The 27545-nt window shown below is 41.8% G+C and overlaps 1 protein-coding gene and 1 long non-coding RNA gene across 2 annotated transcripts in view; both read right to left on the bottom strand.

The window, feature by feature from the left end:
• Window positions 1-2301: 2301 nt before the first annotated feature.
• LOC137809130 (sporulation-specific protein 15-like) lies at window positions 2302-2739 on the bottom strand. Its single transcript, XM_068610269.1, has one exon. The coding sequence runs from the start codon at window positions 2737-2739 to the stop codon at window positions 2302-2304; it is 438 nt and encodes a 145-aa protein (XP_068466370.1).
• Window positions 2740-12944: 10205 nt separating this feature from the next.
• Window positions 12945-27545, bottom strand: part of LOC137810840 (uncharacterized) — a 47702-nt gene continuing 33101 nt past the window's right edge. The window contains exons 7-8 of the long non-coding RNA XR_011080978.1: window positions 14712-16908; window positions 12945-14453 (exon numbers count right to left, since the gene is read on the bottom strand). This is a non-coding gene — a long non-coding RNA (uncharacterized lncRNA). The remainder of the gene's footprint in view (window positions 14454-14711; window positions 16909-27545) is intronic.

The raw sequence follows: 27545 nt of genomic DNA, 5'->3' as shown, positions 1-27545 counted from the left end.
CACGCTCGCAGGAATAGGCGTGTCGGTAATCACCTGAACAAAAGGCATAGGAAAAACATGAGGTGGCGACGACGGCGCAACCTCTTCAGCAGTAGAACGCCCTTGCTGCTCCTGAAGGGCTTGACGCAGCTCCTCAGTCACCTTGCTAAGCTCCTCATTCCTGGCGCGAGAGGCGATCAGGTCCTCATGCATTCTCGCCTGTTCTATGCGCGAGGCTTCCATGGTTGCCTGCAACGAACGCATCATCTCTGCCATCTGCGCCATGGTCATGGCGGCGGCGCCTTCAGCAGCGACGGGCGCAACCGGACTTGAACGATTGCTTCTCATTTTTCTCATGAAACTTGGCGAATCACAGAATGCAGCGAACAACACTTACTTCAGCTACGATCGATTCAGCGATTAATCGGAAAAAACTGCGCGAAACTCTGCAAGAAACTCAAGAACACCTCGAACCTCCAAAGAAACCTGCAACTCCACCAGAAACCACCGCTTCTCCCACGGATAACCAAACGAGCAAAGGAACTCAAACTCCACCGAACAAATCCCGCGAAAACAGCAGAAAACTTCACTTCACCGAACAAAAATCCAAACGAACAGTGGAAAATGCGAAAACACCGAACAAATCTCAAGCGAACAGCAAACTACGGTTGCACCAGCACACAACCACACAGAAAATCACGAAAACCTCCAAGAACTCACGCTGTGGATGGGAACAGGTTTTACACGACCCCACGGTGGGCGCCTGATGATCCTGCCTGTTGACCAGAACGTTGGAACCTACCTCGTCAAAGGATCGACTTGTGCACCGCTTCGAACCTCCGTCCTTCTTCAAGATCCACCTCAAGAACCTGCAAAAGAACAGAGTTGCACCGCTGCGGCCGATCGTACTCCAACGCCCAAGTCAGTGACCGAACCACCAAATACTAAGAGCAAGAACACTCAGGAAATCACAAGGAATCGTGCAATGTTCTCTCTCACGGTCAACTCTAGAACTCGCAAGCGTGAAGAGTATAATCTGAACGTGCGTACCTCAGAAAGTTCGTTGAGAACTCTTATATACCTGGTTACTTTCTCTCTCCTGGCAGTTACAAACTTGGACACGTGGCTCGCATCCAGTCGTACACGTGCCATCATCTGGAGCCTCCTTGACTTGGGCGCTGCTTCTGACTCTCTTTTTGGCTAAGTTATTTATGCATGGTACTGCCCAGTGCATAGCTAACTTGGGAGTGCAATCTCTACTGGAACTGGCGAGTTAGGGTGCTCTCGTACACCTTCCCTGTGGTCTCGCCGGCCGCCTTCATAATCTGCACCACTTTCATCTCTAGCGATGTGCTTGCTCTGGCGATCTCCAATCGCTTGGTCGCCTGAGTTTACATCTGGCGACTTCACCTTCTACTGGGCGATCGCCTGGTATGCTGGAGATCGGAACACGCCAACTTAATAACTGGCGACTTCACGAGCCCCCCGACTTCCTCCCCTTCTGTCAACCTGGCGCCTCGTCAACACGCCTACACTGTAGCTTGGTGCCACGTCATCACTTCCGACTACCAGGACGGTACAGGTTTGAAAAGCCAGAGGTGCTAGTAAGACCAAGAGAGGGAAAGGAAAGATTTTGACAAATGTCCTTACCCACTTGGCATACACCAATATTGGCCCAGCAAGGCTCTTAGTTCGAAACCCTTCTCACCCCAGGACTGAGGCAGGGAATGAACGACCCGATCCGCCGAAGGGTGATGACCTTGGGGAAGGCAAGAGGGGTTAGCGAGAAACACTTTTCTTTCCCCAAAACGAGGCATCACCTCGAGCGATCGATGTCAAAGTCCTCTATGCACTTAGCGCTAGAGCGACAGAGAAGCAAAGTGAAACCCGAAGAGCGATGACTGATTAGTTGTTGGTGGGTAAATGCCAAAAGAGCGATCAGTTGTCTGGGGATGCGCTAGTGGATAATGCCTTGCCGGAGGAGGCCTTTTCAAACAAGCTCTTGCACGACAAGCTGTGGCAGACAGACTGTGCCTGGTCGGTCATCTAGTACAAAGCAGCGCACAAGAGCTGTTAAAGACAAAGCTAAGAAAGTTGTTGGTCACGTTCAAATTAGAGGCCAAGATCAAAGAGTACAAGATCGCGCTAAACCTAAGCTAGCTAACAGTTAGTCGTATGCATAAAGAAAGGTGAAGCTCAAGAAAGTACAAGAGAAGAAGCTTATAGCTGAAACGAGTATGTATTCACACCAGATTTTATACAGATTCAAATACAAAGATCATGCAGAAATGTAAAATTACAAAGAGGGAAAAGAGAAAGGGCTCAAGAAGGAGGGACGAGCTTTCCATCTACCACTTCGTGGTAAATGCTGAACTGGGAGAGGTCCAGATCCGGGAGAATGCACTTGATCTGCTCGAGGGCCAGCTCGAACCCATCAGCAAGGGCCTCGGCGCCCACGCCCATAAGGTCAGCCTTCTCCACTTCGAGTTTTTTCTTGGAGGCCTCCACAGCATTCTTCTCGGCGGTAAGGGAAGCGATGGAAGAAGCGGCTTCCTCCAATTGGCCCCTCGCCACGGATAGCTCGCTCGCCACCTCCTCGAGCTTCTTTTCCCTGGTAGCGGCCGCATCTTTGATGGACTCGAGCTCCCCCGCTAGGTGTAAGTTCTGTTGGTGTAGGGAGGAGGTCTCGGCCCCCAGGTGGGTCACCTTGCCCCGCAGCTCCACTACCTCGCAGTCCAAGGCAGTAATGGCTTGTCCCATCAAGATCTCAGTCTTGATGGTCTCTTGGACTTACGCCAGGTACTCACCCCTGGATTTCTCCACCATACCCCTCAGCAGGGCTGTGGACTCTTGGGCAGCTTCGAAGTCACACTGCAGCGACTCCTTATCATGCTCAAGTTCCTTTACCTTCCTCTCCAGGGCTAGTTGTTTGCGGTGCTGGGTGGAGAACTCCAAGGAGAGCACTATCTGCTTTGCCAGGTGCAGGTCCACCTCGTCCCCATTCCACTCAACGAGCTCCCGGCTGCGAAGGAGCTGTCGGACCAAGGCTATGACTCAGCTGAAGTTTTCGTTGCTGGCTCTAGAGCTGCTTGGTAGCGAGCTGCCCCCACCTTCGGCGGTAGCAGCGGAGGTTGGCGGTGGCGGTGGTGATGCAAGGGGCCCTGGGAGACCCCCCGAGGGAGCAGAATCATCCCCAACAGGTGAGGTAGATTGGCCAAGAGCTTGGCCTGCTAGGGGAGGTGATGGAAGTGGAGTTGGAGAGGGAAGTCAGGGGGTCGGAGAGGGCAGTTGTTGAGCAGAGGGAGGCGAGGCTGAGCCTTCCTCTATCTCCACCACCTCGACTTCCCCAGGTTGAAGAGATGAAGCCCCCCCAACCGCTGGAAGTTTCCTCTTGCGGTGTACGAGAGGAGAGCCAGAGCTCTCATCTTCGGTTGAGGGAGCAGCAGCAGCGGCAAGTGAAGCAGAGGCCTTCACCAATCTCTTTCTCTTCCTTCCTAGCTCGAGGCCTTCAGCTGGCGCGACCGAGAGGGGAGGAGCAGCAATGGGATTGGTGGTGGAAAAAGAGGAGCCAGTCCCCTGGGCCCCTCTGAGCCTGGCAAGCTCCAGCAAATCCGTTTTCCTATCTTTCCCCGACATCGTATCTGCATTGAAGAGGAAGGAAGAGTTAGATGGGGTAGTTGTGCAAATAAGTCGGAATATATGCAAGCATGCATGAAAATGTGCAAGTATCCTAAGAGGTGAAAGAAGAAGAACCTACCTATGTACTTTTTCAGGGCCAACACATCGAACTCATGTTTGATGAGACGAGCAGAGTTGTACTTGGCCCCCAGGAACAACCCACATAGCTTGCGCTCGTAGGGGGCCATGACTTCGAGACCTCGGGGCTTTTTGAACTCAACCCTAGGAACCCAGTAGAGGGGGTACCCCTCGAGCAAGGTTGGACTTTGTGGGGTGGCAGATATCATGTAGAACCTGCCTTTCCAGTCTTTGAAGGATTGCTGGTACAGGCCCAAGAGCACCCGTCCAGCAACCCCATTCAGACTCACCCACGACCTGTCCCCAGGGTTCTTCGCCTCGAAGAAGTAAAGGAACACGTCCACGGAGGCATTGAGCCCGAAGTAATTGCAGAGAATCTGAAATGCCCGGATGAAAGCCCAGGCATTTGGATGTAGTTGATAGGGCGCGACGTTCAGCTCCATCATCAGCTCCTTCTCGAAAAAGGTGAAGGGCAAGCGTAGCTTCAACCTTTTGAAAATCGCAGAGTAGACGAAGGTAAAGGGCACCCCATTGGTGGCCCTGTCATCTGCGCAGATGGGCATCCCACGAGGAGGAATGCGTACGCAGATGTTGAAGTCGTTCTCCCTGTCTATGGCGCACGAAGGCTCATCCGGGTCATGGCTCAGAAGAGAGGTGTGATGACCCTGCGGTAGTAGGGTGGATGTTTCGGCCAGCAACACCAGGGGAGCCCAATCGTAGACCTTGGCGTTGTCATGGTAGGAGGTTGCGACGGGTGGAGGTGGAGCTGGCGCACTTGCGGAAGGCTGTGCACCATAAGACGAGGCAATAATGCGAGCGGTTTGTTTCAAGCGAGCCATCGCGAGATAGCTACAATGGAGGAAAAACGAAAAGTCTGAATGAATGGAAGAAGAGGGAATGATGAATGGTTCGGTGAAAACAGAGAAGGGGAAGGAGAAAGAAATGCCCAGGTGAGAAGAGGAAGAAGGAGAAGTAGAAATCAGAGCAAGAACGCGAAAAACCCTAGCACGGGTCGAGAGAGGGAAAACAAAGAAGATGAATGCATGATAACGAGAAAGATGAATGCAATCGGTAAAAGTAACCTAAGTGGACCAAGGAAGAAGAAAAACCATACCTTTGAATGATCGCAAGAGTCTTGTAGGTAGAAAGCTGGAAGAAGGATGGAAGCGCAGAGAAAGAGTTCGCAGGGAGTCTAAGAGTTGATTGAAGAAGATGAAGAAACAGTGAAGGCGCGCGCCTATTTGAAAAAGGAAGCGCTAGCGACACTCCACGCTGACCGTTGATGCATCCACGCGTCGCAAGATTAAGGGAGGAAGTTGTAACGTTAAAAGGGGTCGCACGTGAGGTGGCACGAGATGTGGCCCATATGCCACGTGGACCAAGGGCACGACCACTCAGTCTCTTCGCTGAGAACGAGTTCACAGCTCGAGACTAGGGGGCTTGTGATCCGGTCGGTCATCGGTAGTCGATGACGTCAGCAGAAGATAACCACGTGGACCCCTCGCAGGGTGACACGTGGACCAGGTGACAGATAGATCGGGGTGAACGTGATCGGTTGTCACTGACCGAATGACCACTGACAGATCAGGTGACAGCGAAGTCAGGGGACAGACCACCCAGAACGGTGGTCGGTGGTCAGTAACCAAGTGGCCGCCAACAGACCAGTTCCCACATGAACGCCTGGGGGTAGAACACGAGAAGCAACAGAGCACCGATCAGTCATCAGGTGCATGGTCATCGGGGTCCCGTGTTACACGCAGTTAAACTGGGACTGAGGTTCCCAGCGAGAGTGTTACACATGGACCTCGCATGAGCACATCTCAGGGAATCGTGCACGAGAGTGGCCTGAGGGAGCTAGTAAACCGGTCAGTGATTGGTGATTCCCTCAACCCATTACGTGCACGACACCGTGAAGGGTAAGCCGTTACGCATAGAGCAACGCTTGGTGAGTGTGCCTAGACTAGCCACACCCGGCATTCTCCTGAGAGTATGCGATTTACCCAGGTGGAAGAAATATCCTAAGTTACTCCGCAAGGGAATGACTTAGGTGCACAAAGAGAAGCGCTAGAGCCCTTCAAGTAGTGACACGTGTATGGTTAGATGTGAGTTGCATACCTCCACGTGTCATCATCTGAGAAGGGCGCGGTCCAGATAAAGGTGCACTCCGTACCACTAAAGGTACAGACAAGCGCAGCCAAGCGCAGAGACGCACAAACACTCACACTCTACTGATTCTGGAGGTACGTTGTCGCAGAAAAGCATAACAGGGTTCTGACACATGCCAGAAAGCATAACAAAATTCTGTTAGGCCCAGATACAGGGAGTGGCATAAAACAGAATCAGGGGAGAGGAGAAAAGGGAGAGCAAGAGTTTTTCACACACACTACTAGTTTTTCTCATTTGGTGGTTCTGTGATCTAACTTGATCGTCGGAGTGCAAACGGCCGCTAGAGGCGCCGTCTGTGTGTTTTGCAGGTCGCGTTTGGAGATCCTAGAGAAGGTTCTAAGGGTGATTTGCAGATAACACAGTCGCGTAGACGGGGCAGAGAGTGCTACAAAGCGATTTCTCCACGTTCCAGTTGTCGGCAGGATCACTTTTATCTTAAAAGATTTGAAAACACTTTAGCTTTAGATTCAACAAAGAGTGGATTACACAGATAAACTACCCAGATCCTATCCTAAACACAGCAGGAACTTCAACCTTCCATCAAACACTAGGATTTGGATTCTTCAAAGCCTTTGATGCCACTCCCAGATACAGGGAGTGGCATAAAACAGAATCAGGGGAGAGGAGAAAAGGGAGAGCAAGAGTTTTTCACACACACTACTAGTTTTTCTCATTTGGTGGTTCTGTGATCTAACTTGATCGTCGGAGTGCAAACGGCCGCTAGAGGCGCCGTCTGTGTGTTTTGCAGGTCGCGTTTGGAGATCCTAGAGAAGGTTCTAAGGGTGATTTGCAGATAACACAGTCGCGTAGACGGGGCAGAGAGTGCTACAAAGCGATTTCTCCACGTTCCAGTTGTCGGCAGGATCACTTTTATCTTAAAAGATTTGAAAACACTTTAGCTTTAGATTCAACAAAGAGTGGATTACACAGATAAACTACCCAGATCCTATCCTAAACACAGCAGGAACTTCAACCTTCCATCAAACACTAGGATTTGGATTCTTCAAAGCCTTTGATGACACTTGATTCAACAGAGTCGAGAAATCATCTGTTTTTTAATGTAGGATTGCTTGGCTTGTCTGGAAACAATGTTTTACATGGTTGGGGATTACGTTTATTGATCATGTTGATCCAGTTTCTCACTTCTTACAGTTTAATTTGTTAAATGCTTCTGCCCAATTTAAAGTTGTTTGGAGTAGCGTTTGAATTGCAGTAGTAAATGAAATCTGAAAGCACATGAATAAGCATATTTTATGTTTTCGCTGGTTGACTCACTTCGTCGGTTGATTCGAACGGCAGCCTTTGGCCCTCCTATCTCCGCCTGAGAATCGAACTTCCTTGGTTGAAGAATCTCACACCTGCAAAGACAAAGGGGCGCCTTGACGGCCATTTGCACTCCGATGCTCAAGTCAGTATAAGGACAAAGAAACACTAAGTGTAAAAAGTAGTTTCAGTCTTAGAAATTGTGTACCTTGTTAGGCTTCTTGACACCCTTTATATAGGTTGAAACTAGGGTTTACCTTTGTGTTGTTACCCTTATCTAGGGTTCCTCCGGGAACGTCCTTGTACTGCTATTTACATAATCTTAGGGTATCTGGCACATGAACTTCCCTTAACTGGAGTGCCATGAATAACAAAGTGGTCGCTAGGGTACCAACATGTGCACCTAATCTCTAGCGCCATATGCTTTGTGGGTGCCCTAAGCATTCACGTGCCATGCATGCAGCTTTCCCTAGAAACCCTAACCCTAATGGGCCTTAGCGCCTCCCAGGATTATTCCCTCGTGCCGCGCTTGCATGGGCTATACACACCACGTGCATGGATCCTTCGTGAGTTAGGCTTCCCACATATCTCATGTCTTAACTATTAACTTAGCATAACTCTAGGGCCCACCTTATGTGGCCCACTACAACGTTCAGACCGCCGATGTCCGATCTATCCCTCTATTGGCAAGGACTGATGTCGATCTCCAACATCGTGGTCTACGATACCAATGTCCGAAGACTAACCAATCCCCTGGTAAGTGCGTCTGGGGCCCACCTTAAGTGACTCCCTTCCATTACCAAGCACCGGTGTGCGATGTCTGAGGTCAGTCACTGGGTCGGTGACCGAGGACTGGTTGGGAATATTGAGTGCTCAGGTGGCTAACAACAGTTTCTCAAGAGTAGGTGATAACCCAGTAAACCTCAACTACCTTGGGCCAATGTACGCCTTAATTAACTGATGGCAATATAACTGACAACTTTATCAACGTAATGAATTTGGAAAGTTTTATCGCTTTCCTTACACATCCTTCCCCGAGATCAGGGGTGACCTGAGCATCTGACTCGAGGTCGATCTCTACACCAAGTCTGCCCTTAAATGGCATTTGGCAACTTAGAGTATCTGACTTGAGTGTTGGCTTACACACTAAGTGTACTCTTAACACCTTTGTGGTGGAACTCTACCCCCACATGGTTATCTTTGCTGGATTAAGCAAAACAATCTTAGTCATGGCTAGCTACGATTCTGGGCACCCGAGTTCAAAGTCTTACTGAGCCTAGGTCGTTCCATCTGAATCACCTTACTGCTCCCCAAAGGGAGATTTCACTGTGGTTCGCTATGAACCTAACTACTCCTTAAAGGGAGATTTTACTATGGTTCGCTATGAACCTTACTGTTTCTCGACCTTGGCGTATAACCCAAGGGAGAGGTTCACTTGAACTTTACTGTTTCTCGACCTTAGCGTATAAAGGCAAGAGAGAGGTTCACTTACTGACCTCGTTCTTGCCATAGAGAGGCAATAGAGGATTTAACTGGCGAACCATATTGTTCAACCTTGGTGTTCTCACTCAAGAAGGGGGTGTTCTCTAATAATCATCCTCTCCCAATCTCAAGGCTTCTAACCCAAGTGAACTGTTCGTAACTGACCTCATCCTTGCTATACGAAGTCAAGGGAGGATTTTAATAATTGACCTCATCCTTGTTGTATGAAGTCAAGGGAGGATCTTAACAACTGACCTCATCCTTGTTGTATGAAGTCAAGGGAGGAACTTAATAACTGACTTCATCCTTGTTGTATGAAGTCAAAGGAGGATCTTAATAACCGACCTCATCCTTGTTGTATGAGGACAATGAAAGCCTTTCCCACTCTCTTTGATTTTCTTGCAAGACAAGGGGGAAAGTCTCCCTGTTGATCTCGTTTCTGCCTTCATTGGGTGGATGGTCACACCTTGTCTATTGGACTGCACCGTTCTCGACCTTGGTTCGTGAGGGCAAGAATAAATTTAACTAATGAACCATTCTGTTCAACCTTGGCGTTCCCACACAAGAGGGGGGTCCGCTGAGGAACCATGTTGCTCCACTCTTGGTGTTTCTAACTCAAGTGAACGGTTCTTAACTGACCTCCTCCTCACCCACAAGGCAAGGGAGGTTTTTAACAAATGATTGTTACCTTGCTGTATGAAGTCAAGGGACAGGTCTGAATAACTGACCGCAACCTTGCTGTAAAAAGTCAAGGGACAGGTCTGAACAACTAACTGCGACCTTGCTATAAAAAGTCAAGGGACAGGTCTTTAACGTTTGAACCATACTGTTCTTAGCCTTGGTAAACTTGCGCAAGAGGGAGGTTCACCGAGGAATCATACTACTCCCAACCTTGGCGTATTACTTCAAGGGAGAGGTTCATTAACTGGCGAACCATACTATTATTCGCCTTGGTGAACTCACACAAGAGGGGGTTCATTGGGGAACCAAACTACCTCCGCTCTTGGTGTATCACTTCAAGGCAGAGGTTCATTAACTGCACTGCACTCATACTTTTCAATTGAACAACTTCAAATTTTATTTGGGTGACCTCGTTAAAAAAAACCTAAAATAGAACTTAAGGCTTGGCACGTTCCTCGTCCGAGGAATGGCTCCATCGTCTTGAATTTCCAACCGAAAGGTTTCGTCGCCCAACACTTCTATGAACCTGTATGGTATAAAAGTTTGGTGTTATACTACCCTTTACCATCGAGTTACGGTAGGACATAATCATTTGTGATTTTCGACACATGAGTTCTGGAAAATTTGTCAGAGTTGATCTTTATTGTATATTGTAGATAGTGAACTAGTACACCAGGTAAGTTCCCAGGAAAGAGAGGTGGGTCACCAATGGACACGCTTAAATACCAAGTCTTTCCTCGCCAGAACTTTCCTAGACATGTACTCTTACACTACTACACTTTATATCTAGTAACAAGAATAACTTCTCTCCAGCGAGAGATCGTGATCATGATAACAATATCACAACAGATTTAAATGATAATTAATAATTCACGTCATCTTCAAAATAACATGACAATAAATTTACACACATCTATTTATTTCCATAATAATATGACAACATATTTAAACAATAATAATTATATCTTTCCTCTTCAGACTAATATCACCACAGACTCAAAAGATAATAATAATTTATCTTTGAAATAACATCACAACAGATAAAATATCTCCTTATCTTTTCTCCTCAGAATAATATCACAACAGACTTAACAAATAATAATCATTTATCTTTGGTAATAACATATCTTTTATCTCTAGAATAATATCACAACAAACAAAATATCTCTTTATCTTTTATTTCCATAATAATATCACAACAGATAAAATATCTCTTTATCTTTTATCTCTAGAATAATATCACAACAGAAAAAATATCTCTTTATCTTTTATCTCCAGAATAATATCACAACAGATAAAATATCTCTTTATCTTTTATCTCTAAAATAATATCACGATAGATAAAATATCTCTTTATCTTTTATCTCTAGAATAATATCACAACAGATAAAATATATCTTTATCTTTTATCTCTAGAATAATATCACAACATATAAAATATCTCTTTATCTTTTATCTCTAGAATAATATCACAACAGATAAAATATCTCTTTATCTTTTATCTCTAAAATAATATCACAACAGATAAAATATCTCTTTATTTTTTATCTCTAAAATAATATCACAACGGATAAAATATCTCTTCATCTTTTATCTCTAGAATAATATCACAACAGATAAAGTATCTCTTTATTACCTTTTCTGGGCTGACCAACATCTGAGCCGAGCTCACGACTCACCTCTTGTGCCCAAACACCGAGATGACCTGCTCCAAACACTTGGGTCGAGCTGACGAGCTCTCCTGCATGCCCTCCGTCTTACCTGCCACTAGGTAATCATTTATTCACGGGGCATCTATACTCGAGTGGCAGTACTAACACCGAGCTAGGTTGACCAACTTGTGCACCTAATCTCTAACACCATCTGCTTTGTGGGTGCCCTAAGCATTCACGTGCCATGCATGCAACTTTCCCTGGAAACCCTAACCCTAATGGGCCTTAGCGTCTCCCAGGATTATTCCCTCGTGCTGCGCCTGCATGCGCTATACACACCACGTGCATGGATCCTTCGTGACTTATGCTTCCCACATATCTCATGTCTTAACTATTAACTTAGCATAACTCTAGGGCCCACCTTATGTGGCCCACTACAACGTTCAGACCGCCGATGTTCGATCTCTCCCTATATTGGAGAGGACTAATGTCGATCTTCAACATCGGGGTCTACAATACCAATGTCCGAAGACTAACCAATCCCCTGGTAAATGCATCTGAGGCACACCTTACGTGGGTCCCTTCCATTACTAAGCACCGGTGTGCGATGTCTGTGGTCAGTCACTGGGTCGGTGACCGAGGACTGGTCGGGACATTTTCCAAGGTGGAGTGATCGACCATTCAGAAATGTTTACCTTGGCTCAATTAAAGGTTTGGTTTTGGGTAACATTTAAATCTGATTCTGCTTGTTTTACTTATTCTGAGTTGTGGCTTGTATGTTTTCAATTAAGTGAGCTTTTGCAAGGTTTATTCCTTTGGCTGGGGTATTTGTTGTTTTAAGTTTATAAGGATTAGGTAGGTTAGAAGGGGCTTTGAGGACTTGTTGTGTTATGGTTATGTATAAGGATTGAGCCACCCCTAAAGTGCTTCATATTTATTTATTTTTTCTTGCCCATAAAAAAAACCTTAAAATAAGGAACCAAGGGAAGAGTGGAAAGTCATATAAAAATTGTACATTAATATTAATTTAAAAAATTAAAAAATAATTTTATTTTTTAATTAATTCATATGAAATGACAAAATATTCCATTTTATTAATAAAATGAGATATATTAAATAAGGGTATAATTTTAGATGAGTCGAAATTGAAAAGAAAAAAATAGAGTGAAGAGAGTGATTGGAAATGAAGGTTATTTTATTTTATATGTGATATGTGATATTTGATGTGGAAATGTGTGAGAGTATACTCTCTCTTTCTTCATGTTGTTGCCTTAAAATAAGGAACTAAGTGAAGAGTGGGGAGTCATATAAAAACTGTACATTAATATTAATTTTAAATTTTTAAAAATAATTTAATTTTTAAGTAATTCATATCAAATGACAAAATACTCCATTATATTAATAAAATAAGGGTAGAATCGGAAAAAAATTGTGTACACTAAAAAATGGTTATAATGGAGAATACCCTTTATATATAGGTATAAATCAGCTAATCTCTCTTTACATGTTATCTATGACCATAACTTTAATTGAGTCATCATTTCGTGTGTGTTCCAGGACAAAGCATCTAACATGTAAACTGTTTATCTCTGATTTTTCTTTCTTGTGTTTTCTGGTTTGGTGGTTACCATTTTTTTGGCGGTTACATGTCTTGTATGTATATATATGTTGTCATTGATGTTTTTTTATAACATATTATGCAATAACATGTGTTTCTGCTTTGCTTTGTTTTCTTCTTCTTGTTAGAATATATGGCCTTAAACGAGAGGGGGGTGAATTGTTTAAGAAAGATTTTCAGAAACTTTTAAGCTTACAATGAAAATACTTTAAGAAAACCTTGATTAAGAAATCAGTTTTTCCAAAACATAAAGCAAAAGCACAATACTGGAAAAACAATCGGTTGTTTTACTGAAACAATCGGTTGTTTATACCAGTTATCAAATAACAAAATTGAATTTAAAGAGATAGGGATAGAGAGATTGTACACAGTTGTTTATACTGGTTCACTCCAAACCCATAGCTACATCCAGTCTTCTCAGAAACCCTGAGGAAATCCACTAAGCAATCACACCTTGATCACTTACACAACAACCAAGAGAATCACCTTGAACACCTTAAGACACACACTCTTCTTGGCCAACACACCAACACTAAGATTGCTGATCTTGATCCCCTCAAGAACACACAGCCAATCTCAGCAAACACAGAAACGAAACTTGTTTAACAGAGTACAAAGATTACACTTGTTACAGAAGATAATCTGAAATCAATACAAGCAGAATCCTATTCCATACACTTTGATCAATCACAAACTCCTAGCAATCTCAGCTCTTTGAAAAACTCAAAAACTCTTAGCAAAAACTTGTCAAAGATCAATTGTCAAAAACTGTTTTTCTGAATATATTCAAAGATGTAGTTTGTTATCATATCTTAACAAACTCTTAAATTGCATTTATAGATTGGTCAAAGCATTTAATGACTGGAGCGTAAGCAGTTAAATCATTTAAATCTCAGTCAAAGATAAAACAGTTTTTCTATTATGGTCCCAAAACAAACAATCGGTTGTTTCCTTGAATCAATCGGTTGTTTTGGTTCTTAACAGTTTAACCATTTAAAAACAGTTTTCAGTCTTTTTCTCAAAACACATAAGTATAAACAATCGGTTGTTTCGACAAAACAATCAGTTGTTTTAACTTAGTTTGAAAACATTTTACTTTCACAAAGATTGAGAATGCCTATGCTTTAGATTTAATCAAAGGGTGGATTACAACATCCAAACTACCCGAGAACTAAGCTAAACCAGCACAGCAACATCAAGCACAACAGAGGCTTCAACGTCCTTCAAAGGATTTGGATTCTTCAAAGCTTGAACACCACTTGGTTCAACAATCTCCCCCTATTTGATGAAGACAAATCCCTGGTGCTTGTGTTGTACCTGATTGAATCTGAAGCAGTTCCTACATAAATAGCATTTATACTGTCCAATGCTTCTTACAGCAACAAGTTAGATTATTACTCATTCAAAGCATAAAACATGATAAACAATCGGTTGTTTACACGAAACAATCGGTTGTTTCTATCAGCAGCAGCAGAAAACACAGAGATTTTAACATTTTATATAGTATTAGATAAAGATATACAAGAACCAATTAATTCTCCCCCTATTTGTCTTCACAAATAGACTTTAGCATGTATCAACAACAGATTTAGAAGAGATTATTAAGATCAAGGATACCTAACTCATTTCTTAAGAAGAAAAACCTCTCTTTTGGTAAAGGCTTTGTGAAGATGTCAGCTAACTACAGTTTGGTCTCCACAAACTTCACTTCACAATTCCCATTTTGTCCATGATCTCTGATGAAATGATGCCTTATCTCAATATGTTTGGTCCTTGAGTGCTGAATCTAATTTTTGGTAAGATGGCACTTGTGTTATCACACATCAAAGGAACCTTGTTGATTTGTAATGCAAAGTCTGCAAGTTGTTGTTTGTGTTAGAATATATGCCTTAAACGAGAGGGGGTGAATTCTTTAAGAAAGATTTAGTAAACTTTTAAGCTTAGAATGAAAATTCTTCAAAAGAACCTTGATTAAGGATTCAGTTTTTCAAATCAAAACAGCAAAAGCACAAAGCTGGAAAAACAATCGGTTGTTTTAGAGAAACAATCGATTGTTTATACCAGTTTCAAAATATCAAAACTGAATTAAAGAGATAGGGATAGAGAAATTGTACACAGTTGTTTATATTGGTTCACTCCAAACAAGAGCTACATCCAGTCTTCTCAAAAACCCTGAGGATAACTGTTCCGTCCGGTTGACCGGGACGTCTTCGTGCACGACCTCAACCGTCAGCTGGGGTCTCCTTCCTGCTGGTTGCCCGCGGATTCCTGCAAAAAAAAAGGGGACAAAGAGGCGCCCTAGCGGCCGTGTGCACTCCGACGCTCAAGTCAGCCAGCAAGAAACACCAAAAAAACTGTCCACCCACGTATCTGAGCACCGCGTGTGGCACTCTGAAGGTGGTAAAAGAACTGTGTATATGTGTGTGTGTTGTCTCCTTCAGGCAAAAATATTCTCCAGTCACTTGTACGTAATCTTAAAGCACGGGCAAGCAACTAGAGAGTTTCTCGTAAATTTGCCAAAGGTTCCAACCCTTTTTCCGACATTCCCAGCGCTATTTAAACTGCCCCAGCATTTAAAGCGCCTTAAAGCGCTTTTAATCTCAAACGTAACGCACTCATTAAAGCGCTTAATTACGAAACGTAGCGCATTTAAGACGTTGAAACGCTCGGGAGCCCTAATAGTACCTGAATGCTCGAAAGGGAAACTGTATTGAATATCTTTAATTACCTGCCACCTGACTAGAGGGTGTTTCTATTCTGGCATGGCTGTCGTACACGTGGAGGGCCTCACGACGCCATGACCCCATCTGGGGGCGTTTCTGCCCACCTGGGGACGTCTCTACGTGTGAGCCCTCCTGCTTGGGAGTGCTACTGCGCTAGGGGTGACTTTTTGGGTGCGAACTCATGCCCCCAAGTATCTAGCCACTTACTTTGAGAGCGTATCTGCCTTCCTCTCGTACCCTGCACCCGCTTACCCTGGGCGTGACCTTCCTCTTGGGTCGTATCTGTCCCGAAAGCGTCTCTGGGGTGGCAGGGGTACTTCACGAGTCAGGTTGCCCTACCCTGATGTCATCACTATGGCCTTGAAGCCACCTTTTTTTCTCTTCATCACTTTCCCGAGATATCGGGTCCTGAGGCTTTCCCACGGCGTCGCTCCCTCCATGGTCTTTCCTACCCATGGGTATCGGGGAACCATACCGTGATTGCCTTACTTTTACACTGTTTGATCTGGCTATCCCCTGGTTGGGCGACGCCTCCACCCAGGCGACGCCTTGCCTTAGCGACGCCTTGTCCTATCTTGGCGACGCTTCCTCTTGGCGTCTCTACACCTGGGCGACACCTTGAGTTGACTTTGACTTTCCAGTCGTTGACTTTGACTTAGTCAACGCCCTGATACGGGACGGTACAATAACCACTAAGCAATCACCACTTGATCACTTACACCACAACCAAGAGAATGACCTTGAACACCTCAAAAAACACACTCTCCTTGGCCAACACTAAGATTGCTAATCTTGAACACCTCAAGAACACACAGCCAATCTCAGCAAAACACACAAACGAATTGTTCAGCAGTTTACAAAGATTACACTTGTTACAGATGAATATCTGAAATCAATACAAGTAGAATCCTATTCCAGCACCTTGATCAATCTCTAAACTCTTAAGCAATCTCAGAACTCTTTGAAAAACTCTTCGTTAAAAAACTTTATCTCAAGATTCTTATTTCTTAAAAACAGTTTTTTTTTTTAAATTATACAAAGATATATTTTTTTTATCAAATCTTAACAAACTCTTAATTGCATTTAAAATAGATTGGTCAAAGCATTTAATGACTGGAGCGTATTCAGTTAAAGCATTTAAAGCTCAGTCAAAGAAAACAGTTTTTCTATTATGGTTATAAAACAAACAATCGGTTGTTTCCTCGAATCAATCGGTTGTTTTATTATTTAACAGTTTAACCATTTAAAAACAGTTTTCAAACTTTCTCAAAACACCTAAGTGTAAACAATCGGTTGTTTCGACAAAACAATCGGTTGTTTCAACTTAGTTTGAAAAACATTTTACTTTGATAAAGATTGAGATGCTAATTGCTTGAGATTTAATCTAAGGGTGGATTACAACATTAAACTACCCTATAACAAAACTTAAACCAGCACAACAACATCAAGCAAAGCAGAGGCTTCAACATCCTTCAAAGGATTTGGATTCTTCAAAACATTGAACACCACTTGGTTCAACAATCTCCCCCTATTTGATGAAGACAAATCCCTGGTGCTTGTGTTGTACTGATTAAATCTGAAGCAGTTCCTGCAAAAAAACATTTATACTAACCAAAGCTTCTTAAGGCAGCAAGTTAGATTATAACTCATTTAACATAATAAACAATCGGTTTTTACACGAAACAATCGGTTGTTTCTATCAGCAGCAGCAGAAAACACTTTTATAATCAGAGATTTAAACATTTTATGCATATAAGACACAGATATACAAGAACCAATAATTCTCCCCCTATTTGTCTTCACAAGTAGACTTTAACATGTGCCAAAAACAGACTTAAGAGAGATTATTAAGATCAAGAATACCTAACTCATTTCTTAAGAAGAAAAACCTCTCTTTTGGTAAAGGCTTTGATGAAAACCAAGTAGAGGATGCTCAAGCCCATGAAGCCCAAGCCCAACAAGGGGCCCAAGCCCAACGAATCACTAGGAGCATGGCAAGAGCTTTGGGACAAAAGTATCAAAAGATGGCTCTTCTTATTTCTTTTGTAGAGTAGGGGTGCGGATGTAATAAATAGGTGTGTAAGTAGTAAGGGATGCTAGGGGGAGTGTAGATAGGGGTTAGGAGGTGCCAAAGTAGGAAGGAAAGTCACACTTCCTTCATGCACTAGTTGGTGCCGAATTTGAGTCTCATTTGAGGCACATTTGGCTTTGCATTCAGCACCTTATAGGCTATAAATAAAGGTGTTGCCCTTGTACAATTCAGATTTGGAATTTAGAGTACAGAGACTATACTCAAATTTAGAGAGAAATTGTGAGTCTTGTGTCTTCTTCTTCCTTTGCCTTATCTTGTGTGCCAATGGTGAGCTTCAAGTGGCGGCAACCTTGCACTTATCTTGGAACAAGGCTCAAAGTGGCGTGACTGAACTTCCAAAGTCTCAAATCCAGCAAGCTTCCTTCCATAAGTGTTCCTTCCTTCATTCCTTTTATTTTATTCGGTAGCTTCCATGCTTAGGTGTTTCCATTCATTTCCACCGATTGTATTTTTGTTTTCCAGCTTTGTTTTCATTTCTGTTCGGTGCAATAGCTTTTCCTTTCAATTCTGTTCGATTGTTTTAATTTTGTTCTTCATTCTTTGTTGTTGATTCCATTTGACAATATATGGACTTCCATATGAGCTTTGGTTTGGTGCAAAGTCTTGGTGAGTTCTTGAATTAGAACATTGATCCAATTCTAAGTAAAGTGCCATTTCATGACCAACTCAAGTTGCTCCTAAGAATGTCAAAGAATCATGTATTCTTGTTATTGCATTCACATCATGTGGTATCTAGAGTCTAGGCTTGTTTTTGCTTAAATTTTGAGTTGTATTGCACTTTACTTTCAAGAGCTCTTTAATTCAAGTTGTTTACCATTCTGTTTTAGGATTTATTTTGAGTTTTCTTGCTGTTTTTCTTTTGTTACACCAAGTGTTTGTGAAAAGGATTATGGCACTCATTCTTCATATGAGTATGAGTGCTCTTTTGGAATGACACTCTCCTTCCTAGAGCTGACCTTAAGCTTCCTTTCATTTGTTGTTCTATCTTGTGATATGTCTTTTAATTTTGTAATCATGTCAAGTTTTGTCTTAGTCATGTTATTCCATAAATGTCATTACTTCTTGTAGTACTTTTATTGCTTTGCTTGTTTCTTGCTTTGGTTTACTTTCTGTTTTTTAGTTTATTGCTTGATCTTTTGTGCATTTTCATTTTTAGATTTGAGTTCATGCTTGTATTCTCATTCTATACAAGTTCCTTTACATACTTTCCATTATGTCTTTGTTAGTTCATCATACTGTTTTTCATTCCTAAATAGGCTCCTCTGTTTTCTTACAAACGTGCTACTGTTTTCAATTTACTGCAATTAATTGGCTCATGGGAAATTTGTGAAAATTTGGATTTACATTCTTCAAAGTGTTACAAAAGCATAGAAAAAAGAATTACTCAAAAATTCCAAATACACAAAAAATGATAAATAAAATACGGAAAGTGTACAATACTGCCGAAAAGAATACGGTAATTGGGCAGCAATTTTGAAAAATTTATTTCTCTCAATTGGATTACTGTTTTTACCTCATTCCACTGCCATTATTGAGTTAAGACATTGAAGTTTCTGTGGTTAATTTTTCACATTCCAGTTCGCTTTCAATCATTCCAGTTAAATCTGTAAACATAGCACAGTTTGCATTTAATTTTTTTTTCCAGTAGCTGTTTTCTGTTTTCTTCAATCTACTCTAGCACTTTTCTTTAGGACTCTTTTGGTGTGCCTTCTTTATTCATTGAGTTCTTTATTTTCTTGCTTGTCTTTCATTTATATTCTTTTCCAGTTTGCCATACATTGCTTTCTGTTTTTGGTTTAGCTTTTCTTGTTTATACCTTTTCTTGCTTGTCTTTTTGTTCTTCTAAAAGTTTTGTGGAGACTTGTTCTTAAGTAAGTTGGTTTGCTGTGACATTGTTTCATTTGAAGCTCCTCCATTCCACAAGAAAGGCTTGGTTGAGGACAGAATACTTTTCTTGGAGTGGCTTGAGTATTTTCTTGGGCATTTTTTTTCCAGCAACCTATATCTCACTTTATTTGTCTAACAAGTTTCTTTCACTGTTTTGTTTTTGTTTTTTGTATTTTTTGATCATGGCTCATTTTTCTAGTGGAGAATCCTCCAAACCTTGCTCACCTCAAAAGGCAGCCCTTTTTGAAGACTTAAAGAATGCCAAGCAATCCAATGCTCACTATCTTGATGTGATAAGACAAATGGAGGCAAGGCTCCAAAGTTTGGAGTTAAGCCGTGAAGAAATCCATCAAAACCGGGAGAGAAGACCTCCTCCTCCTCTTCGGCATTCTTCAAGGCATTCCCATTCTTCTCATGGTTATTATGAAGACAATGCACGGCCAAGGCATCATCACCATGAAGAGAGGCGCCAACATGTGGCTGGCCCTTGTTCTCCTAATGTAAAACTTCCTAGTTTTAGTGGTGAAAGTGATCCCAATGTATACTAAGGATGGGAGGCTAAGGTTGACCAAATTTTTGATGTAAATGGGGTTAGAGATGAGCATAGGGTTAGATTAGCTTCTTTAGAATTTTTGGACTATGCCATGCAATGGTATCCTTGGCAAGTTTGTTGTGGTTTACTTTGATGATATTCTTATATATAGCTTGTCTTTAGAAGATCATGAGTCACATGTTAGACAAGTATTAGAAACCCTTAGGAAGGAGAAATTGTATGCTAATCATGCTAAATGTTTCTTTGCATTAGATCATATAGACTTCCTAGGGTTTGTGGTAAGTCATAAAGGGGTACATGTAGATCAAACAAAAGTTGCAGCAATTCAACATTGGCCTACACCCACCAATGTCAATGAAGTACGAAGTTTTCATGGACTTGTTAGTTTTTATAGGCGGTTTGTGAAAGACTTTAGTACAATTGCCGCACCTTTAAATGCCATAGTAAAGAAGGATGTGGGTTTTAAGTGGGGACAAGAGCAAGAAAACGCTTTTCAAACTTTGAAGGATAAATTAACTAAAGCCCCCATTTTAGCCCTTCCTAACTTTGCTAAGACATTTGAAATAGGGTGTGATGCCTCTAATATAGGCATTGGGGCCGTTCTCCTTCAAGAAGAACACCCCATAGCTTATTTTAGTGAGAAACTCAAAGGGAGTCATCTCAATTACTCCACTTATGATAAAGAACTTTATGCTCTTGTTAGAGCTTTGCAAAATTGGCAACACTATCTTTTTCCAAAGGAATTTGTGATCCATAGTGATCATGAGTCCCTTAAATATTTGAAAAGCCAAAACAAGCTTAATAAGATACATGCTAAGTGGGTTGAGTTTATTGAGCAATTCCTTATGTGATCAAACATAAACAAGGTAAAATTAATGTGGTTGCCGATGCTTTTTCAAGAAGATATACCTTGTTAAATGTTTTGAATGTTCAATATTTAGGATTTGATCACATAAAGGAACTTTATCATGATGACTTAGATTTCTCTCTAATCTATCAAGAGTGTTCCAAGGGAGGTCACAAAGACTTTTTCTTACATAATGGTTTTCTTTTCAAAGGAAAAAGGCTTTGTGTTCCCCAAGGATCCATAAGACAATCTCTTCTTAGAGAGGCTCATGAGGGTGGGCTTATGGGACATTTTGGGGTAGCTAAGACTTTAGAAACATTGCATGAACATTTCTTTTGGCCTCACATGCGCAAATCCGTACATACCTTCTGTGATAAATTCTGTGATAAATGTATAGCATGTAGGAAGGCTAAATCTAAGGTCCAACCCCATGGTTTATATACCCCTCTTCCTATCCCTACAATGCCTTGGGTTGATATTTCTATGGATTTTATTTTAGGACTACCCAAGACATCGAAGGGTAAGGATTCCATCTTTGTGGTAGTGGACCGTTTTTCTAAAATGGCTCATTTTATTCCATGCCACAAAGTGGATGATGCATGCCATATTGCAAATCTCTTCTTTAAGAAAGTTGTTCGTTTACATGGACTTCCTAGAAGTATAGTATCCGATAGGGATTCTAAGTTCTTAAGTCACTTTTGGAGGACCTTATGGGGGAAACTTGGCACAAAACTTCTGTTTTCTACTACTTGCCACCCCCAAACTGATGGTCAAACTGAAGTGGTTAATAGAACTTTGGGTCAATTATTGCGATGCTTTATTTCCGGGAATCCAAGGGCTTGGGAGGATTTACTACCTCATGTTGAGTTTGCTTATAATAGGGTAGTAAATTCCACCACTAAACATTCTCCTTTTGAGGTTGTTTATGGGTTTAATCCCCTCACACCTCTAGATCTTCTTCCCATTCCTGTACTTGATGAGGTTCTATGCAAGGACGGTTTTGAAAAGGCTTCTTTTATTAAGGATTTGCATAACCGCATCAAGTTACAAATTGAGAAGAAAGTTGGTACGTATGCTGACACTGCCAACCAAAGGAGAAAGGCATTAATCTTTGAGCCCGACGATTGGGTTTGGTTTCATTTGAGAAAGGATAGATTTCCTTCTCTAAGGAAGTCCAAACTTATGCCTTGTGGTGATGGCCCTTTCCAAGTCATCAAGAGGATTAATGATAATGCCTATGCGTTAGATATGCCTACTACTTATCTTGGAAGTAATTCTTTCAATATTACTGATCTCACTCCTTTTGCTGCAGGTTTCCCAAATTCGTGGACGAATTCTCTCCAACCCGGGGAGTATGATGGAAACCAAGTAGAGGATGCTCAAGCCCATGAAGCCCAAGCCCAACAAGGGGCCCAAGCCCAACGAATCACTAGGAGCATGGCAAGAGCTTTGGGACAAGAGTATCAAAAGATGGCTCTTCTTATTTCTTTTCTAGAGTAGGGGTGCAGATGTAATAAATAGGTGTGTAAGTAGTAAGGGATGCTACGGGGAGTGTAGATAGGGGTTAGGAGGTGCCAAACTAGGAAGGAAAGTCACACTTCCTTCATGCACTAGTTGGCGCCGAATTTGAGTCTCATTTGAGGCACATTTGGCTTTGCATTTCAGCACCTTATAGGCTATAAATAAAGGTGTTGCCCTTGTACAATTCAGATTTGGAATTTAGAGTAGAGAGACTATACTTAAATTTAGAGAGAAATTGTGAGTCTTGTGTCTTCTTCTTCCTTTGCCTTATCTTGTGTGCCAATGGTGAGTTTCAAGTGGCGGCAACCTTGCACTTATCTTGGAACAAGGCTCCAAGTGGCGTGACTGAACTTCCAAAGTCTCAAATCCAGTAAGCTTCATTCCATAAGTGTTCCTTCCTTCATTCCTTTCCATAAGCTTCCATGCTTAGGTGTTTCCATTCATTTCCACCGATTGTATTTGTGTTTTCCAGCTTTGCTTTCATTTCTGTTCGGTGCAGTAGCTTTTCCTTTCAATTCTGTTCGGTTGTTTTAATTTTGTTCTTCATTCTTTGTTGTTGATTCCATTTGACAATATATGGACTTCCATATGAGCTTTGGTTTGGTGCAAAGTCTTGGTGAGTTCTTGAATTAGAACATTGATCCAATTCTAAGTAAAGTGCCATTTCATGACCAACTCAAGTTGCTCCTAAGAATGTCAAAGAATCATGTATTCTTGTTATTGCATTCACATCAGGCTTTGTGAAGATGTCAGCTAGCTGCAGTTTGGTCTCCACAAACTTCACTTCACAGTTCCCATTTTGCACATGATCTCTGATGAAATGATGTCTTATTTCAATATGTTTGGTCCTTGAGTGCTGGATTTGATTTTTGGTAAGATTAATTGCACTTGTGTTATCACACATCAAAGGAACTTTGCTGATTTGTAAACCAAAATATGCAAGTTGTTGTTTGAGCCATAGGATCTGTGCACAACAGCTACCAGCAGCTATATATTCTGCCTCAACAGTAGAGAGAGCAACACATGCTTGCTTCTTGCTATGCCATGAGATTAGGCTTGAGCCAAGAAGGTGACAAGTGCCACTTGTGCTCTTTCTATCTAGCTTGCAACCTGCAAAGTCAGAATCTGAATAACCAATTAAATGTATTGGAGAATGAGAAGGATACCATAGTCCTACAGATGATGTTCCTTTGAGATATTTCAGAATCCTTTTTGCAGCTTTGAAGTGTGATTCTTTAGGATTTGCTTGATATCTTGCACATATACACACCGCAAACATGATGTTCGGCCTACTTGCTGTTAGATAAAGCAATGATCCAATCAAACCTCTGTATTTTTTTTTATCTATACTCTTTCCAGCAGCATCCGCATCCATGTAGCAGCTTAATGGCATTGGAGTGCTTGCCTCTTTGCAATTTTCCATTTCAAACTTTTTGAGAATCTCCTTGCAATACTTTGATTGACTTAAGAAAATCCCATCCTTTGTTTGTTTAACCTGCAAACCAAGAAAGAAAGATAGTTCTCCCATCATAGACATTTCAAACTCACCTTTCATTGCAGCCACAAATTATTCACGCAACCTATCTTGTGTAGCACCAAAGATGATGTCATCAACATAGATTTGCACAAGAATTATTTCTGCATTTGACTTCTTGATGAAGAGAGTCTTGTCTACCATTCCTCTTTCATAACCATGTGATAGCAGAAAGTTGCTAAGCCTCTCATACCACTGCCTTGGAGCTTGTTTCAGTCCATACAAAGCTTTCTTCAACTTGAAGACATGGTTGGGATACTTGTGATCTTCAAAACTCAGTGGTTGATCTACATAGACTTCCTCATTGATGTAGCCATTCAAGAAGGCACTCTTTACATCCATTTTGAAGAGTTTAAAACCACTCATACAAGCAAAAGCCAGCAGCAGCCTCACAGCCTCCAATCTAGCCACAAGAGCAAAGGTTTCACCATAGTCTATGCATTGTCCTAGCAAGCTCTTCCAGAGACCTGTTCTTCCTCTCTACAACTCCATTTTGCTATGGCGTTCTTGGAGCAGAGAAATTGTGTAGAATCCCCAACTTCTTACAGAACTTGACAAACTTCTCATTTTGAAATTCTCCTCCATGGTCACTCCTTATGGAACCTATGTTGTTGTTCTTTGTGTTTTGAAGTCTTCTTGCTAGCTTTTTGAATGCAGCAAAGGCATTACTCTTTGATTCCAAGAACAAGGTCCAAGTGTACCTAGAGAAATCATCAACAATAACAAGAGCATAATAATTTTCACCAAGACTCATAGTTCTAGAGGGTCCAAAGAGATCCATGTGAAGGAGTTCAAGAGGTCTCAATGAAGAGACAACATTTTTTGTTTTAAAAGAACTTTTCCCTTGTTTCCCTTTTTGGCAAGCTTCACAAATGTGATCCCTCTCAAACTTGAGTTTTGGCAGCCCAATCACAAGATCTTTTGATATTAGCTTGTTCAAATGATTCATGTGAATATGAGCAATTCTTCTATGCCAAAGCCAAGATTCATCTTGCTTGGATAGAAGACATCCAATTGAACATGGTGAAGAGATATCTAGAAGATACACATTATTAACTCTCTTACCTACCAACATTACCTTTTTGGTGTTGGGTAGACAGATTTCACATTTGTTTGTCTTGAACATCACTTGATACCCCTTGTCACATAGTTGGCTAATACTTAGTAGATTATGTTTTAGGCTTTCAACAAAGAGCACATCATGAATCACCAAGATGCTCTCATCTCTTATGGATCCTCTCCCAAGAATTCTTCCTTTGTTGTTGTCTCCATAGGTGACATGACCCTCTTGCTTGAAGGATATTCTCAGGAACTTTGATTTGTCCCCTGTCATATGCTTGGAGCATCCACTGTCCAAGTACAAAAGTTGCTTTCTTTCCTCCAAGATTTCCTACAAAAAGATTTTCAAGTACATAGGTTTCGTCCTCTTATGAATGTGGGTCCATCTGGTTTATACTCATCAATACAAGCTTTATTTTTCTTGGGAATCCACTTCATAAGCCCTTTAGGAACAGCATGTTTTCTAATTTTACAGAATCGCACAGAATGACCTCTTTTCATGCAATAGAAGCATGTAACAATCGGTTGTTTCGATGGTCCAATCGATTGTTTTTCTGGCATTTTCGAAAATGATTTTTAAAATCTATCTTGCTTGTTTTGTGGATTAAAACCCAATCTAGATTTTCCAAAAACACAATTTTGAGATGCTAGCACACTCTCAAAGTTTGATTGGCCTTTAGAAAGCTTATCCATTGTTTTAACAAGATAGTGGACCTTCTTTTCAAGATTTTCACAATTTTCACAAACTAGAGTATCACACTTGCAAGAGGAGTTTTTGTAAATGATTTCCAGATTTTCAAAATCCATTTTTGAATGTTTTAAATCCTCTTCCAGTGTCTTTACTCTATTTTCTAGCCAGCTGTTCTTTTCTTTTAACCGATTGTTTAAGAGAGCCAATCGGTTGGCTTCTTCATGCGTTTCTTGAAAGGCTTGAAGTAATTGGCCATAATTTTCAGAGTTTGAAGAGTTTGATGAAATTACACTACTTGAGTCATCCTCTTTTCTGGCCATGAAGCAAAGATTGAGACTTTTCTTATTTTGCCTTTTTTTTCTTCTTGCTTGACTTTTTGTCATTGCTTCCTTTGGTTCATGAGCAGCCTTGAGTGTCTCCTACATTTCCTTAGCAGTTTTGCACTTTGATATCCTGAAAAATTCATTAGCATCTAGTGCAGAAGCTATAATGTTTTGAGCAGACCTATCAAGTTGAGCCATCTTACATTCATCATTTGTCCATTTGGACAAAGGTTTTGCAATAAAAGAATTATCCTTTTTGAATTTTGGAATGTAAGGACCATTCTCAATTGAGTCCCAAATTCTTTGATCAATAGATTCAATAAAGATTTTCATTCTTGCTTCCCAAAACTTATAATTCAATCCACAGAATAAAGGTGGTTTGTAGATTGAAGCACCCTCCTCAAAAGATAGTTTTCCAACCATAGCAAAAAGATTTTTAGATCAACTTGAATAACTTTCAAGAACCAAGCTCTGATACCAATTGTTAGAATATATGGCCTTAAACGAGAGGCGGGATGAATTGTTTAAGAAAGATTTTAGTAAAATTTTAAGCTTAGAATGAAAATTCTTCAAAAGAACCTTGATTCAGGATTCAGTTTTTCAAATCAAAACAGCAAAAGCACAAAGCTGGAAAAACAATCGGTTATTTTAGCGAAACAATCGGTTGTTTATACCAGTTTCAAAATATCAAAACTGAATTAAAGAGATAGGGATAGAGAAATTGTACACAGTTGTTTATACTCGTTCACTCCAAACAAGAGCTACATTCAGTCTTCTCAGAAACCCTGAGGATAACCACTAAGCAATCACCACTTGATCACTTACACCACAACCAAGAGAATGACCTTGAACACCTCAAGAAACACACTCTCCTTGGCCAACACTAAGATTGCTGATCTTGAACACCTCAAGAACACACCGCCAATCTCAGCAAAACACACAAACGAATTGTTCAGCAGTTTACAAAGATTACACTTATTAAAGATGAATATCTGAAATCAATACTAGAATCCTGTTCCGTCCGGTTGACCGGGACGTCTTCGTGCGCGACCTCAACCGTCAGCTAGGGACTCCTTCCCACTGATTGCCTGTGGATTCCTGCAAAAAAGAGGACAAAGAGGCGCCCTAGCGGCCGTTTGCACTCCGACGCTCAAGTCAGCCAGCAAGAAACACCAAAAACTGTCCACCTACGTGTCTGAGCACCGCGTGTGGTACTCTGAAGGTGGTAAAAGAACTGTGTATATGTGTGTGTTGTCCCCTTCAGGCAAAAATATTCCCCAGTCACTTGTACGTAACCTTGAAGCACGAGCAAGCAACTAGAGAGTTCTCTGGTAAATTTGCCGAAAGTTCCAACCCTTTTTCCAACATTCTCTGCGCTATTTAAACTACCCAAGCATTTAAAGCGCCTTAAAGCGCTTTTAATTACAAACGTTTAATTAGAAAACGTAGCGCATTTAAGACGTTGAAACGCTCGGGAGCCATTATAGTACCTGAATGCTCGAAAGGGAAACTGTATTGAATGACTTTTAATTACCTGGCACCTGACTGAAGGGTGTTTCTATTCTGGCATGGCTGTCGTACACGTGGAGGGCCTCATGACGCCATGACCCCATCTGGGGGCACTCCTGCCCACCTGGGGACGTTTCTACGTGTGAGTCCTCCTGCTGGGAGTGCTACTGCGCTAGGGGTGACTTTTTGGGTGCCAACTCATGCCCCCA

Source organism: Phaseolus vulgaris, chromosome 2, assembly GCF_000499845.2.
Source record: "Phaseolus vulgaris cultivar G19833 chromosome 2, P. vulgaris v2.0, whole genome shotgun sequence".
NCBI lineage: Eukaryota > Viridiplantae > Streptophyta > Magnoliopsida > Fabales > Fabaceae > Phaseolus > Phaseolus vulgaris.
Note: the sequence above shows the minus strand (reverse complement) of the source record. Positions and strands in the feature narration are given on the sequence as shown.